The sequence below is a fragment of the Archocentrus centrarchus genome, unplaced genomic scaffold, assembly GCF_007364275.1.
Source record: "Archocentrus centrarchus isolate MPI-CPG fArcCen1 unplaced genomic scaffold, fArcCen1 scaffold_53_ctg1, whole genome shotgun sequence".
Taxonomy (NCBI): Eukaryota; Metazoa; Chordata; class Actinopteri; order Cichliformes; family Cichlidae; genus Archocentrus; species Archocentrus centrarchus.
In genome coordinates, this window is record NW_022060275.1 from 1031380 (window position 1) to 1048136 (window position 16757).

General features: G+C 42.0%; 1 protein-coding gene and 1 long non-coding RNA gene across 2 annotated transcripts; one reads left to right on the forward strand and one right to left on the reverse strand.

The window, feature by feature from the left end:
* The first annotated feature begins 7419 nt into the window (after window positions 1-7419).
* LOC115777448 (coxsackievirus and adenovirus receptor homolog) lies at window positions 7420-12029 on the forward strand. Its single transcript, XM_030725357.1, has 4 exons — window positions 7420-7633; window positions 9603-9965; window positions 10203-10300; window positions 12007-12029. The coding sequence occupies exons 1-3, from the start codon at window positions 7555-7557 to the stop codon at window positions 10286-10288; spliced, it is 528 nt and encodes a 175-aa protein (XP_030581217.1). The 5' UTR covers window positions 7420-7554; the 3' UTR covers window positions 10289-10300; window positions 12007-12029.
* On the reverse strand, window positions 9752-11575 carry LOC115777450 (uncharacterized). Its single transcript, XR_004019626.1, has 3 exons — window positions 11525-11575; window positions 10166-10289; window positions 9752-9874 (listed from the first exon to the last, which is right to left on the reverse strand). It is a non-coding gene; the product is annotated as an uncharacterized LOC115777450 (long non-coding RNA).
* Window positions 12030-16757: the final 4728 nt, after the last annotated feature.

Sequence of the window (16757 nt, forward strand, 5' to 3'; positions counted from 1 at the left end):
AAGTTCTGGTCACATTGTGAATGTTGAAACCTGCAGAAACACAGACAGGTGAGTGTGTCACCTGTGACAGTGATCCAGCTGGATGGAGACTCTCCATGACCGCTGATGTCACACTTGTAGAGGCCTTCATCAGACCTGTTAACATGCTGGATGGTCATGTGACCTGTAGGCTGCTTCCTGATGAGGGAGCCATCTTTATAGAAAGCAGCTGGGAGGTTGGAGGGAGTGGTCTTTGTTTGACAGAGCAGAGTGACGTCATCTCCCTCCATCACAGGGAGGACAGGACTCTGCAGGATCACTGATCCACCTCAACACAGAGACAAACTACAGCATTTCATCCATTTACACACAGCTTCATCAACACTAACTCCACACACTCAGCTTACCAGAGACTGTGAGGTTAACCATGTTACTGATGGCACCCTCTCTGGACTCACACCAGTAAACTCCACTGTCCCATTTGAGGATGCCAGTGATGTTACAGGAAGAACCAGTTTGTTTTCCCCATCCATCTCCACACTGAGTCCTCTGTTGTTTTCTTGTGTTTCTCCTCAGAGTCCATCCAGCAGAGCTGTCGTCCTCCTCACAGCTCAGAGACACAAACTCATCTTTAAAGAACTGAGATCTGCTGGGACTCACAGTCAGACGAGCTTGGTTTGTTGAGCAGCACAGCAGTGATGTCAGAACTACAAGAAATTACATTTATAGTCAGTTCTTTGACAGACAAAAACTGCATCCTCTTTGAAGTCTACATTTTTTTTTATATCAGGGGCTAATAAAAATAAAACAGACCTATTTTAAAATTCGACAGTGGTACAAACACCCTAAATGTTTTTCTTTTAGCCTGAAATTTGATGTCTTTTTCAAAAGTGACCCAAAATCCAAAAAAAAAAAAAAAAAATCCAAATACCGTTACTGGGGATTAATACTTCAGCAGGAAATCTGTGCTGTAACTACGTCATAACTCCAAACCCCTCTGAAACCCCATGCCATCACCTGACATGCACCTCTCTCAAAATGTAACTACACGTTTGGTCTGCACAGCCTCCGACTACCGTGATTGGCCTGTTCGGTACCATGGATCCCTCCTGCGCATTTCTGGCTACTTTTTTCACTTCAGTTTTGAAGTTTATCAGTGACAGAATAACAGTCACCTCACTACAAGAACAAATAATCAATATCAAGCATCAATTTAATGGCTCACAAATGTCAGCAAAGTCTTGGAGAGAGAAACTGTTGTAGCAAATGTGAGAGAACGTGCTAAGAAGTGGAAAAACTTCAGGGACAAGCATGTTTGACCCTGAAAAACTACCTGCAACAAAGAGCAGGGATCCAGGAGGGAAAAATCCCAGGATTTTATTTCTTCCTATCGGCCAGCACTGCATATATGCACAGCACAGCACACATGACAACAATACAAAGTGCCTGGAGGTGACTGTTGTTGTGATTTGGTGCTATATAAATAAAATTGATAGTGTAAGCCTTCAACCCAGCAGTCAGGAGGAAGATTCTAATATCCTCGCTTCACCAACCCCAAGTTTTAGTGTTAGGAGAACTACACGTGTAACAGCTGGCTGTCATTCTAACATCCATCATTTACCACAACCATTTGTAGCCAGGTTACCTGTAGGACCCAGTCAGTTATGGCAAATTATAGACCCTGCCTTTGAGCTTACATTGTCAGTTGTCAGTTTTTGCTGGTTAAGCTAAAGCCATTATGTTTCTGATTATTCATGAGTATTTGTTTTTAAATGCTTTAACCTGTCAGCTTAATGCTGGAGACCTTCCTGTGGTGTTATTCTTATGTTTTTATTTACCTACTGCTGGTCTGTGCAGACTTTGGGTAGCGTGATTAATTTATTGAGCTTAACTTTGCTGTTTGTGTTTGACAGTGTAAGCTTGCTGGAGCGCTTTTCCCGCTGCGGGTTTTAGCGGTGGTTTAACACGTTTCGCGTGTGTATTGCTCCTTTTGGTTGAAGTGTAGTTTGACGTGCATTTGATGTGCAAAACCATCGGGGGTTTCTTTTCTTTTTTCTTTTAATTCCGCTTAGCGAATATCTCGTCTCTGTGTTGGGCCGCTCACTGATGTGCAGCGTTATTTGCTTCTTTTTAAAGTCAGTGTCGGTCAGGTGGGCGTCTGTGCGCCCGCTCCGCCGGCTCGGTGCCCCTCGCGTTGCGTGGCCACACTTATACACTTTAAGTAAAACAAGTATTGCGGCATACCAAGATGCAAAAAACAAACAAACAAAAACCTTATTGTTTACACCCATTTTAATTTGAAGGCTGCTATAACATGAACCAAAGTTAGCTAGACGTGTTTGATAAATAAATACACAGAGGACTACAGCTGTGGATAAAGGATGACTAATTAATGCAGGGCTGAACGGATCGTGGATCGCGCGATCGTGTCCGTGGAGACATGGCAGGTTGCTGCTCTGCAGAACAGCTGGCGAGCTGCAGCGGCGCAGCTGGACTGAGCACAGTCTGTAGTGCGGACAGTCAAATCCAGAGCAGAGCAGCTGATCTGAACAGGTTTGATACCAGAGCAGGAGCGATGAAGAGGCAGAGGACTGCGGAAGGCCACACAGTGTGGACCCTGGATGAGAGGCTACGTTTAAAGAGAAAATTTGTACTTACGGAGCAGAAATTGCAGAGATGGTTCCTTCATTGTGCTCACTCTTCAGTGATGGGACTTTTTCATAATTTCCTTGAGACAGTAAAGACAGCCCACCCTCTTCCTGTGTCTGTGGGTGGGGGGAGGTCATTCTTTTTCCCCTCTACTTGTTGTAAGACAGTGGTTTAAAACTAACTTATGACGATATAAAAATATAAATTATTACAAAATATTGATTACAAAAAATTAGGCACCAAGTGCACCAAGGGAGATTAGGCTTAAAACTTTCCTTATTGATCAAGTTTATAGTTAGGACTCGATCAGGTGACCCTGAACCCTCCCTTAGTTATGCTGCAACAGGCCTATGTTGCTGAGGGTTCCCATGATGCACTGTTTCTTTTTCACTCACCTCTTTTCTCTCTGTTTATATACCACATTGCATTTAATCAGTAGTCATTAATCTCTGTGTCTCTCTTCCACAGCAAGTCTTTTGCCCTGTCTCCCTCAATTACAGAGGAAACCTTGTTGAGTTTTATATGTAATTATTGTGTGATCTTCACCCATGGCAGGGTGCTGGAACCTTGGATTGAAGAGAAACATGGGGTGGCTGTAGCTCAGGAGGTAGAGGAGATCACGTACAAATTGGAAGTTTGGTAGTTTGAGTCCTGGCTGCTCCAGTCCTTGGGAAAAATAGAAAGCATGTAGGCTTAGAAAGAAAGTGTGTAATGCAGGGGGCCGGCTCAAGATGTTGACTTAATCAGACACAGGAATTAGGAGCTTGTTAAGCTTGTCAGAGAATTTAAAGTGTATTCATTGAAATTTGCACTTGAAATTGTTGAAATGAGTGCCTCAAAGGTGAGTAAACCAGCTAAACTCAAACTAAACCACCAAAATGAGTTTTCAAACCAGTTTTAAAAGTGGTCCAGATGTGAAGCTGCAGTTTGTTTCACAGTTTCGGAGCAACAGCTGCAAAGGCCCGATCTCCTTGTGCTTCAAACCTGAACCTCAGCAGACCTCAGTGATTTAGTGGGAATGTGCAAACTTAAAAGATCAAAGCAGTAAGAAGGGGCTAACCCATGCAATGCCTTAAAACAAGTAATAAAACATTGAAGACAATACGAAAACTGGCAGCTAGTGTAGGGATGCTGATATGTGGGATATATGGTCTCGCTTACGAGTGCCAGTTAATAACCATGCTGCAGTGTTTTGGACCAGCTGCTAATTTCTGTCACTTCTGGAAAGCTTTAAAAACATTATTAGACGCTTAAAATGAATTTAAAGAGAAGAATGAACTAATGCCACATATGAAGTAATGGTTAATTACACTGATTCCTAAATGTGGTAAAGATGAAATAGTTTTAAACAATGCAAAACCAATCACATTACTAAAAACTGATCATGAGATCCTGTCAGGGGCTATAGCTGTGAGACTGAAGAAAAGCATCTCAAACATAATCTGTGAAACACAGTCAGGATTTTTGAAAGGAAGATTAATTCCAAATATTTCAATAAGGAGAAAGAATGAAAAAGATTTACTGACAATACAAATTGGTCTTTGGCAATTAGACTCTGATGACCGTCCCAGTGAAGCTGAAGGGAAAACCAGTAGAGAGGCAGGACCCCCCCAGAGTCTAGACACTGCTGGTGGTGGAGATCGAGATGGAGGCTTGGAAGAAGCTCTTGGGTGGTGAAGGGGAGGAGGGGGTTGCATGAATTAATCTGGAAGGGAGAATGAGAGGTAAGTACTGGTATTTAAAGCACACTGAGCGGAGGCTGATTGGCTCGAGAAAGGCTGGAAGAAAGATGATTGGCTTGGCAGAGATGAGGTCAGCATTGAGTTTGGCAGCCTGGGAAAGTAGAGGTGATGTCAAATACAGAAATGTGACATTCCATTGATAACCGCGGATCAGTCCACCAGGGAATCCGCCCTTGGCCACCACCCGACACACATTGCACCCAACCCCTCCGTCCCTTCCTGCGGGTGGTGGGCCTATAGGTGGGCGGGCTCCATGTCTCCTGTTCAGGCTGCTGCCTGGTTGGGCACCACAGGCTAATGCCCGGCCACCAAACTTCCTCGAGCTCCCTCCCCAGGCTTGGCTCCAGGGTAGGGCCCTGGTAACCCTGTCCCAGGTAGGATAAACAGTTCCCTTGGTGACTCATCCTTAGGGGTTGTTGGAATCACTCTTTGTCTGGCCCCTCAGCCGGGACCAATTTGCAATGGGAGACCCTACCAGGGGGACAAGCCCCCAGACAACATAGCTCCTAGGATCACTGGGACACAAACCCCTCCACCACGATAAGGTGGTGATTCATGGAGGAGGCTCCTGGTTGCTCCTAGTTGGTTCCCCACCCTCAGAGATAGGGGCTCAGAGTAGAGCTGCTGCTCCAACTCAACTGGCTCGAAAGGAATCAGTTCAGTTGATTCGGACATCTGACTCGGATGCTTCTGAGCGCCTCTTGGGTGAGGTGTTCTGGGCATGTCCTACCGGAGGGAGACCCCAGGGCAGACCCAGGGTGCACTGGAGAGATTATATCAGCTGGTCTGGGAACAACCTTGGGGTCATCTGGAACGAGCTGGAAAGGGAGGTCTGGGTTTCTCTGCTTATACTGCTGCCTTGGGTCCAGCCCCAGATAAGCAGAAGAAAATTGATTATTGGATGGATGCTTCATAGACTGTTTTTGGTATAGATTCCTAAGTTATTATAGGTTTTGAATTTTCCTTTGTGCTTCAGGTTGAGTAGGTGTGTTGTATTACTGTGTTTATTGTTTACTTTGTCTCAGCTTGCACTGCCTTTCCGTAGTTCCCATGTTCAGTCCCAGTCCTGTCTCTGTGTTTAGTCTTTTGTTTCTCTGTTCCTTCTTTGTGTGACGATTTGTGGTGGAACAGACCTTTTGTTGAATTATGACTTTGATTGCAGCTCACTACCACTTTAACTCTCAGCTTTCCATCAGCAGGTGCTTCTCTATTGGAAATCAGTCTAAACAGAATTTTACTCCACACAACTCACTTGGTTCATTTGGATACATGAATGAATGGGGATCCAAAGGGTGATAGCTCAACTTATGGATGAGAAAGGTGATCTATTACGGCATGAGATTTGAGTTCAATTTAAGATGCACTGCTATAAAAATACTAACAATATTTTAACATTGCACATAGACATTGTGCACCCTGAGATTTCTCCTGGACTCAGACAGCTCTGCGTGGCAGGAATTTACTTTCATGATAGCAGTTATCAGAAATATGCTGTTAAACAAAATTTAGTTTAACCCATTAAAAGGATTCAATCTGAATAAATCTGAGATTGAGGCGATAATGAGAAAGTATACCTCACTTCTCCTTCCTCCTAAAGTAAAAGAAGATAACTTCAAAGTCATAAATAAGAGTTATATTACAGCAGTGCTTCTCAATTATTTTCTGTTACGCCCCCCCTAGGAAGAAGAAAACTATTCGCGCCCCCCACTCCCCACTGTGACTATCCATCTCTGCATAACATTTTATCCTTATTAACATTAAAGAAAAAAAGAAAGACATATGGTCAAACTTACAAAGAATAACTTTATTAAATCGTGTTTTAAGTCTGCAACAGAAAAGATTTTAAGTGCATCATTGCCTGAAATTAAAAATAAATAAATCCTTGTTTAAACTGTAAACATGTTTGACCAACTAGACACAGCAAACACACCGGTCTTTCCTCTTCTCCAACTGTAGTGACAGTGAAGCCAAGCGCTAAATACGCTTCGTCGTATTTCCTCGTCTTAGCTTTCGGGTGACTTTCTTTTGTCTCATTATCTTTGTCTCTCTCCGCTTTTCTTTTCATCCCTGTTAAAAACTTTTTCATGTTGGGGGTTGTTATGTTGAATAACGGAGGCTATAGGCAGAACGCAGTCGGAGCTTTCTGTTGACTCAACACTGCTAACCAAGGCAAACCTGTTGTCTTGTAAGTCGTAAAATGTTGCACTGTCGCAAACGTGACAGAAGTAACAATGACAGCGCCACTGCCGCCTACTGTAGTGGATGCGCAATTACACTTTATACTAGTACGGCCCCCCCAAAAAAAGCCTGTTCCCCAGGGTCACACGCGCCCCCCCAGGTATTGCACCGCGCCCCCCAAAGGGGGCGCGCCCCACTATTTGAGAACCACTGTATTACAGTATGAGGGCAGTATGATGATTACAAAAATATCTGAACTTGCACTCAGCAAAAGCTGGGACAGAGATATAAGCATAAGGCGTTATTCAGAATAGAATATGAAAGTGTAACTAATGAGCTAAGTAGGTGTAATCACAGTCACAATGTTGCATCACACACCTCCATGCTCTGATCAGCTGTGTAGACTGCACTTCACAATTTTATGTATGAACATCAGAAAAGAACAAATTAGGCACTAACAATATAAGTACTCAATAAGTACTCAAATGTGGTAACTAATCCTGGACTGGAGCCAGCGCCCCACATCATTCCAGCTGACGAGAGAGAGAGAAAGAGCCAACTGAGCTCAGTTCACAGAACAGGAAGTACTTTGTTCCTCTTTCAGTCCTCATGTGATCAGAATAAAGCTGATGGTTGAGTGTGCAAAAACAGACCTTAAACTCAGATCAGAGACATCGTGTAACATTAACAGAGCTGCTGAATTGTTTTGTTGTGGATTATATTTTTTTAATGCCTGACCAGCAAATATTTTGACACATCTAGACCATAATAGACATTTAGTTTATGCCATTCTTTTTATTTGAACTGTCCGTGGGCTGCAGGCTCCACCTCCTGCCGGATGTTCACAAGACAGAGTGTTATATGTCACTCTGTTCTCTCAGTAGTGACACATTCTTTGGATTTATTGAAAACTTTGATATAAAGTGTTTATTTTTTATGTCTATCCATTTATTTGTTTACTGAAATTTAACAACGACGTAGATAAATTGAGCTCAAAGAAACAGAAATGTTTGTTGTAACTTCTCGTTTATGCTTCTGGATATGTGTGGCCGTCATCACTTGTTCACAGCACCATGCTTCTGCGGGTGAGTTCATGCATTTATTAAAATCTTGTGTTTAAGTGGAGCCCCTCCTCTGTGGTATAACTGGCTGTTTTTGACTACTTTTGATTTTATCTTTGGAGTTCACCTTTTTTAGGGTGGTCAGCAAAACCTCGCGTGTTTGATTGTACAGTTCATGTTTCACTCTGATGCACTTCCTTAACACATTGGACCGAAAGTCACAAAACAACATTAGATCTGAGGAGAGAAAGTTAGATATGTTTAACTGTGAAAGTGACAAAGATGTTTAACAAAGTTAATATACAAATATAAGTTGTAAAATTTAAAAACGTATGCACAAATATAGCACACAACAAAGTTATATGCAGCTATTTTCATTAATATAGGCGCCACATTGAGCGTGTGAGCTCACGATACAGCAGCACGGCCGCCATATTGGATTTGGCAGATGGACTGAACTTCCTAAAGCCCCTTTCTACAAAGTTCTTTTAGTTAATGTCTCATTCACGCATTTGTCAATATATTTTGGGAAAGTGATAGACACAAAAACACATATGTAACTCTGTCTAATAATTTACATATGTGTGTTTACATTTACTAATGTTGGTAAGTTGTTTACTGTGATGATAAATGCCTACAATAACTAGATCCCAACATGGAGGTATAAAATCTGTAGGTTTACATTTTATATCTACATATTGTGCATATATATATAAATAACTGGTACTTTTGACTCACGTTGAAATGTGTGGCAGCGTCCAGATGCTATGTCATCTCAAATCGGTGATGTCATTTGAGCACACTGGGGCATCCGTCGACCCCTGAGGTTTAAACCTGGTTAGTGTTTCTGTGAGCTGGAGTTAAATCTTCAATGGACACATTTTCCTTCTTTTAAACTCTGGAGTCTTCCTCATAACTCTGCTTCTGAATGTTTTCTACAATGACTGCATGCTTGCTCACCAAACTACCTGGTAAACTGATATACTAATATTATCACTAATTATTATTATCTGTGATGTGATAGCAATGGAAATTTAATAAAATTTTATTTATATAGCGCCAAATCACAACAAACAGTCGCCTCAAGGCGCTTTGTATTGTGGGTAAAGATCCTACAATAATACAGAGAAAACCCAACAGTCAAAACGACCCCCTATGAGCAGCACTTGGTGACAGTGGGAAGGAAAAACTCCCTTTTAACAGGAAGAAACCTCCAGCAGAACCAGGCTCAGGGAGGGGGGGGTCATCTGCTGTGACCAGTTGGGACTGAGAGGAGAGAAAAGACATGCTGTGGAAGAGAGCCAGAGATTAATATCAATTAATGATTAAATGCAGAGTGGAGTATAAACAAAGTAAATAAGGTGAATGAGAAACAGTGCATTATGGGAACCCCCCAGCAGACTAGGCCTATAGCAGCATAACTAAGGGGTGGTTCAGGGTCACCTGATCCAGCCCTAACTATAAGCTTGATCATAAAGGAAAGTTTTAAGCCTAATCTTAAAAATAGAGAGGGTGTCTGTCTCCTGAATCCAAGCTGGGAGCTGGTTCCACAGAAGAGGGGCCTGAAAGCTGAAGGCTCTGCCTCCACTAGTGATTTAAAGAGGTTAGAAAATGACTTACCCACCAGCTTTTTTCTTTATGGAAAAATGTAATATTTCACACAAACAGACATCATGGATATGACCTCTACATACAACAAAGACAACGGTGTACTCGATTTCTTTATTTGACTTTGAATTTTTTTATTTTGAATTTTTGTCAAAGTTATAACAAACAATACAGTTTTTTTAGTTTTATATTGCATATAGTTTTTATTGTTATTATTTCACAGCAGCATATCTATTACAAATATTAATGTAGATATATTTATGTTTGCTTATATGTCAGCAACAGGTGCCAAAATACCATCCATTGTGTGTTTCACTGACTGGTGGCCTGTAAGTGAACAGTTGCACTTTGACCTTTAACCTCTCTTTGTTGTTTCCTCTTTCAGAGCAGAAAATCATCACAGCTGAGTCTGGACAGAACGTCACTCTGACGTGTCGAGCTCCAAAGAACAACATCATCTTAGGTGTAGACTGGAGCAGAGCTGACCTGGGAGATGAATATGTCCTTTTGTACAGAGATGGACACTTTGATTCAGCCAACCAGCATCCATCCTTTAAGGACCAGGTGGATCTGCAGGACAAACAGATGAAGGATGGAGATGCGTCTTTGATCCTGAAGAATGTGACGATTAATGACACTGGAACATACGAGTGCCGCCTGAAACAGAGAAGAACAAACCGCAGGAAGAGAGCTGTTTATGATACTGAGCCCATCAGCATCATCAACCTGAGAGTTGTTGCTCCTCCAGGTGAGTGAGCAGAGTTCAGTGTGTCTGTGATCAGAGGTGAAGCTGCTTCCTGGTTGTTGATGTTTGTTTCTAAAGATGTTGTTGATGAGACTTTGTAGAAAGCAGCTGGTCTGAGTGATGTGATCAGAGTGCAGTAGATAATGTCTGACAGCAGTTTGAAGAGGAAATGGATTCTGTTCTGTTCTTCACTCATCACCTACCTGACAGCTGACACCTCACACCTGTTTCTACCTGCAGGTCCAGGAGGATCTGGTGGACTGATCACTGGTCTCTCAGTTCCTGCTCTGCTTCTTGTTGCTGCTGCTGCTGCTGTTGTATTTTGATCTACAGAAAACATAAACAACAACAGAGTCATGGTTCATATCAGCCTCCAGCTGAGCTGCGATCCTGCTGCTGTTCCACTCTCTCACTGCTGTCAGTGAGAGAGTGGAACAGCAGTGGTCTTGAGCATCTTTGAAGGACATTTTTTTTTGGGAAAGCTGAAGAACTTTAACATTAGAATTAACAACCAGCCTATTCTACCTGAAGAATAACCACTTCGTCCTCCTCACCATCAGCAGGCCTCCATCCAGAGAGGAAAGAAGAATCAAGTCCCTGAGTTATGAATGTATTTGAATTTTATAATCTAATGGAGCCAAAGATCAACTGTTGGATCAATCTGAGTATGAACTGAGCCACATGATGCAGTGTTACGCTTTGGGAATGAAACTCGATGTCACACAAGATAATCTGACACCGTGACAGTTTTGTAGTCTGTGAACATCCATCCATCTTCTTCCGCTCATTCTGTTCAGGGTCATGGGGGGGCTGGAGCCTTTCCCAGCTGACATAGGGCAAGAGGCAAGGTACACCCTGGTCGCCAGCCTGTTGCAGGGCCAACACAGAGACCTTTCACACCAGGGTTATAATAGTTTTGGATTTTACATTATAGTTTAGTTTTAGTTAGTTTTTACTTTTTTTTCTCTAATTCAGTTAGTTTTAATTAGTTTTCAGAGTGGTTTTTCTCGTTTTTATTAGTTTTTATTTTTGGTTTCATGCTTAGTTTTAGTTAGTTTCAGTTAGTTTCAGTATTAGTTTTAGTATTTTCATAACTAATCAGGTGCAAGATTCAAGGCGCAAAAGTGACTATTGTGTAATGACAAAAAGATACCATTTAAATAAATATATTCAACAACCAACTTTTCACAAGACATGCTAAATGTGTGTAATATTAAGGACACACATGAGCATAATCAGGGAGAAACAAAGAAAAACATGAACTCCCAAACTCAATAAATTCTACAATAAACTCCACAATAAACTTCAGCATCAGTGCAGCAGATTAATAACAGCTACATGTGGTGTTTGACAAAAACAAACTCTTTGAAGGAGTCAAAGCTCAAATCCAGCTGCATCCTGATGTTCTCACCACCTGAAGCTGCTTCTGTTTTGGAGCTAGCTTGTTAGATGCTGCTAATTAAACCTGCAGGGTCTTTGCGGCCTCTGTACACAACCTACGGAAGTTGTCGACCTCATGTCCGCATTTATGCTTGTGTAGCTGGATTGTGAGTGTTAATTACCTTATGGTCGTGTGCAGGTGTTTGTACTCAAAGAACCTCCATACGGGACTCTGCCGCTTTCTCTGCAGACCGCAGCCATTACTTTGCGGACCAGCACATGCGCACGCACATGCGCACTCACACAGTTGTCCTGTGGCGCTCCCAGCTTAAACTCGGAGAGCGGAAACAATGATTTCATATCAATCCACAAGGCTTAAAAAAAAAAAAAAAACAAGTAAATGAAAGTCAGTTTATCGATCATTTCAGTTAGTTTTAGTTAGTTTTGTAAACTCACAATTCAGTTTTAATTAGTTATCGTTTTTTCCTTTTAATTATAGTTTTTATTTATTTCAGTTAACGACAATGTTTTTTCAATTTCAGTTTTCGTTATTTCGTTCGTTTTCGTTAACTATAATAACCCTGTTTCACACTCACATTCACGCCTATGGGCAATTTAGAGTTTCCAATTAACCTAAGCCCAGTAAGGAGTACCGGGAGAAAACCCACGCAGACACGGGGAGAACATGCAAACTCCACACAGTGAGAGAGGGGGAGGGGCCTGGGCCAAGGGGGAATCAAACCCAGGTCTTCCAGATGGTATACTAACTGTGAGGCAGCAGAGCTAACCACTGCTCCACCGTGCTGTCTGTGAACACATTCATCAATAATGTTGAAGACAACATCCATCATCATCATCACTGACATAAATATTGTAAGCTGACGAACAAGTGCCTGTATGATGGTACTGCATAGTTACTTTAAGCAGAGTGTAACAAAGAAGCTGAATTTAAACCCTCACAGCTCCTAATGAGTCTCTGACTGTAACTAGAAACAAAATGGAGGAGCGCTGCAGTTTACAGTGAGCACACACCTCCACTTCCTCCATCATTTCTCAGGTTGAAAGAGGAAGTGTTTTTTTTTTTTTTTTTTTTTTTAACAGAGAGCACAAAAACAGAAGCACAAACTCAGACCGCAGCTTTCTGGCTTCAGCAGCTTCAGAGTGATGTGAGCTCATCACTCGATAACCTCTGACCTCCAGCTGCTGCAGTGTGAACATCAACTGTGAATCTGCCTTTGTGGTTTAGTTTGCACTTTGTCCTAGTGTGCAGCCTCACTGCAGGAGCAGAGCCTCTCAGAGCTACAGCAAACCGCCCTGTTACTGTAATTGTTATTTTCAGAATATTTTTCTATTATAAAATATGATTAAAAGCTTTAAAATGCTGAAGAACATTTAACGGTCTGAGTGCTGTGTGTTCAGAGTTAGATAAGGTGATGGTGTTTCAGCGTCATTTTGTCAGTTTAAACCTGGCGTTTCATTTCCTGTAACTGAGAACAAAACAGGAAGCACCTAATTCCTCTCTCAAAGCCGCCATCTTTTCAGAATAAATGTGCAAAAACAGATCTTAAACCCCAGAGAAGAGACATCATATAACATCAGCAGAGCCTGCTGGATTGTGGTTACATTTAAATATCCTCGTTTATGTCATTGTTCCTCAGGAGTGTGTGTGTGTGTGTGTGTGTGTGTTTGTGTGTGAAGTCAAACCACAGATCAATTTGAATTTGAGGGAGAAAGTTTCCATCACTTTACGTAATAAAGAATATTTGACCTAGATATGAGTTATATTTAGGGCTTTTCTGACCCTCCTGCATCTTTAATTACAAACAAGGATTTTTTGTGACTCAGAAGGATGAAGAGAAAATTTGCTGGAAGTTTTCTGTGACTGTGCAGATATTTGTTGACTTCTAGGACACAAAATGAGATATTCATAAAAGCTGGAAATAACCCTCTCATGTAAGAATGACAAATGTATTAATTTTTTTGGCTCTATGTGGCTGCTCAGGGCCGTCTCTGTCAGACAGCACAGAAAACTACATTCAGAGTGAAGTGTTTGTGGTTTTAAACAGTTTCAGTCTCTGCAACACCTCCCACACACAGCCTAACACCACAGAGCACATACATGTGGACTGAGAGCCCAAACTGGCTGCAGTTAAGACGAGGAAGGAGGGTCAAAGGTAAAGGAGGAGAGAGGACAGATGAAAATAAGCATGAAAAACAGCACCGTGTGGCTCTAAACTGCCACTCAGGTCCCGTCCGTGTCAGATAGCAGAGAAAATCAAATGTTTGTGGTTTGAAGCTGGTTCAGGCTCTGCAACACCTCCCACACACAGCCTAACACCACAGAGCACCTACAGGTGGACTGAGAGCCCAGCACCTCCCTCACTGCAGCCTGAACCAGGAAGCTGTTTCTACTCAGAACAAAAAGCTTCTTTTACAGCAACAACAAAGTTCAGTGAAGAATAATTTCTCACAGATGTTTTCAGAACTCCTTCGATTCTGAAAGTGACAGGATGGTGATGATGATGATGATGATGATGATCTGAGAAGGAGGACTGAATTTATTAACATGAAGTGACCATAAGATGAACATTATATATTATAATACTACAAACAGCTTCCTGGTGGGTTTTCTGTTTTCCACTCTTCTCCTCGTGTCTTACTTCCTCCCAGCACAGCTGAGAGCAGAGGAGGAAGAGTCATGAGGAGGACGGGCGTCCTTCCTCCAAAGCATCTTTTTAAAGTGATGTCAGTGAAATGATTCAACTGCAGCATAAACAGTTTTACTAAAGCTCGACTGCAGCTGGATTTTTATTTAGTCACTTTTAAATTCTCAGCAGTGATGATGGAGCTTGTTTCCACTTTGAATCTCATATTTTCAGGTTTGTGTTTCCTCCTGTGACAGTAAAGGTCAGAGGTCAGATGTAAACATCATATGCTGGGCAAACTGAAGCACCTCTGCTGCCACCTACTGGCTCTCATCATTCTGTGACTGGTGCCTTTATACACAGTGCACACCCTCACTGGCCACTTTATTAGATACACCTCGCTGATACTGGTTGGGTCTCAGTTTGCCTTCAGAACTGTCTCAAAGCTTCACGGCACAAATTCAACAAAGTGCTCAAACCTTCCTCACAGATTTTGGTCCATACTGATTGTTGCTGCAGCTGCACATAAACTGTGTTTGATTTGATCCTCCATCATTCAGACATTTGTAACAAATATAATATTTGTTTAATACAGGACGCACAGCTAAAGTAAAAGTACAGCTTTTGATATCAAAATGATACCAAAATATTTCTCTTGTGCTCACAGTAACGTTCATAGTTAAATATGCAGCAGCTTTTCTGAGACTTTCTGCTGTTAAACTGAGTGTAAAATGTAGAAAGTTTTGAGATTCCTTCATCGTTTAAATCAGTTTTGTGTCCTCAGAGTCTGACTGAACTGACAGCTGCAGGTGACCCGTTCAGGTGTCTGCACTCAGTTGTTGTAACACTTTAATGTCACTAGATGAAAGCACGCGCTCGTGTTTTAGGCAATGTTTGAGCTTTTTATTGTTATGGATGCTGATATTATGCTTTTACTGAACAGATGGAGTTTGAGCTTCTGTCCTGCAGTGACTGTTGGTGCATAACTGCATGAAGCTTGTTACACAAACAGATCATATGAAATCTATGGATGTAGGATGATCACTAATAATGGCTGTGAATGAGACTAAAGTCGTTTTCTTTACATCTAAAGACAAAGTTAATAGTGGTCAGCAGCTCTCACTCCAGGATACATTGATGAACAAATCAGTCCAGTCTTTACTGCAGTCTTTCTAAATTATTTCATATTATCCTCCTTTTGAGCATTTCATCAAAAGAATCCACACAGGTCAAGACTCTGTGCAGGCCACTCAGGTTCTTCCACAGCAGACTCGCTCATCACAGTCTTTATGGCCCTGCTCTGTGTGCTAGTGTGCAGTCATCAGGGTTGTAGATGGTGGCTGATCACCTGAGTATCATTAGGCCAGGTTGATGATTTCAGCCCAGTTTGTTTCTTTAAAGCTTTTGTTCTCTAAGAATCAGATTTCATCTAAAAACATCCTTTTCAGTATCCAGAATCCATTTGTTTCCAGACCATCTGTTCCATGTGGCACAGTAATGATGTGGCCATATTTTTTTTTCTTTTATGTCATTAGATACCATAAGGGTCAGTAGTTTCAGGATAATTATTGCAGCTCTTGCTAATATATTAAAAAGCCTTAAGAGGGTTTAATTCAGTTTTCATGGACTTTTATTTGGGACAGTACTCCAAACCGTCAGTAGGGGGCAGCTGGGCATCAGGAGGCTGTTTTACTGTCCTGCTATTCTGCTACAAGAGAGATGAGATGCAGCAGCAGCCAGAAGTTGTTCTATCTGCTTATTTCATCCTTTCTATCAGATAACTGTTTGTGTGGTCACATGCCTGAGACCTGCAGCACATACAGGGTTAAACTCAATTTAGTAATAGGAGCTAATTTAGCTTATGCTCCCTTCTAATCGCCCTGAAAAGAGTTCTTGTCTTTAACAGTTATTTACAGTTTTTCTCCTGTGACATTAAAGGTCAGAGGTCACATGAAAACTGTCAGGTATTGGGCAAACTGAAGCGCCTCTGCTGCCACCTGCTGGTTGTTATCATGCAGTGTTTGATGCTTTTGTTCATTTACACAGTGCATGCAATCAGTGGCCACTTCATTAGGTACACCTCGCTGGTTCTGGGTTCAACACCTTGTTGCCTTCAGACCTGCCTGAACTCTTCATGGCACAGATTCAACCAGGAGCTGGAAACATTCCTCAGAGGTTTTGGTCCATGTTAACATGACAGCATCACACAGCTGCTCTTCATGATGTGACTCTTACGTTCCATCACATCTCAAAGGTGCTCTACTGAACTGAGATCAGTGACTGTGGGGATCATTTGAGTGCAGTGAGCTCATTGTTATGGTCAAGAATCCAGTTTGAGGTCACTGAGTTTCTGACATCATGAGCTGTCTTTATGGAAGCAGCCATCAGAACATGGGTACACTGGTGATTACAGGGATGGACGTGGTCGGCAACAATGGTCAAGTAGGTGCTGTGGCTGGCACCAGTGCCTCACAGCAAGAAGGTCCTGGGTTTGAATCTGGCTGAGGCCTTCGTGGAATTTCTATGTTCTCACTTTGTCCAAATTGGCCAGTAGGTGGCGATGTTCATGAGACCATCTTGATCTCATTAGACTTTGTGCCTCTGTGGTTGTACAAGTTTAATATACTGAGAAGAACACACAAATATACACAATCAACATTACAAGTCAGTGTCCTCAGGTGTGTGTGCAGCAGTCAGAGAGCAGCAGCTGGATTCCAGTGGTTGGACAGGTGGAGCTTCAGTGAGGAGTCGATGACGTCTGGCTCTGGTT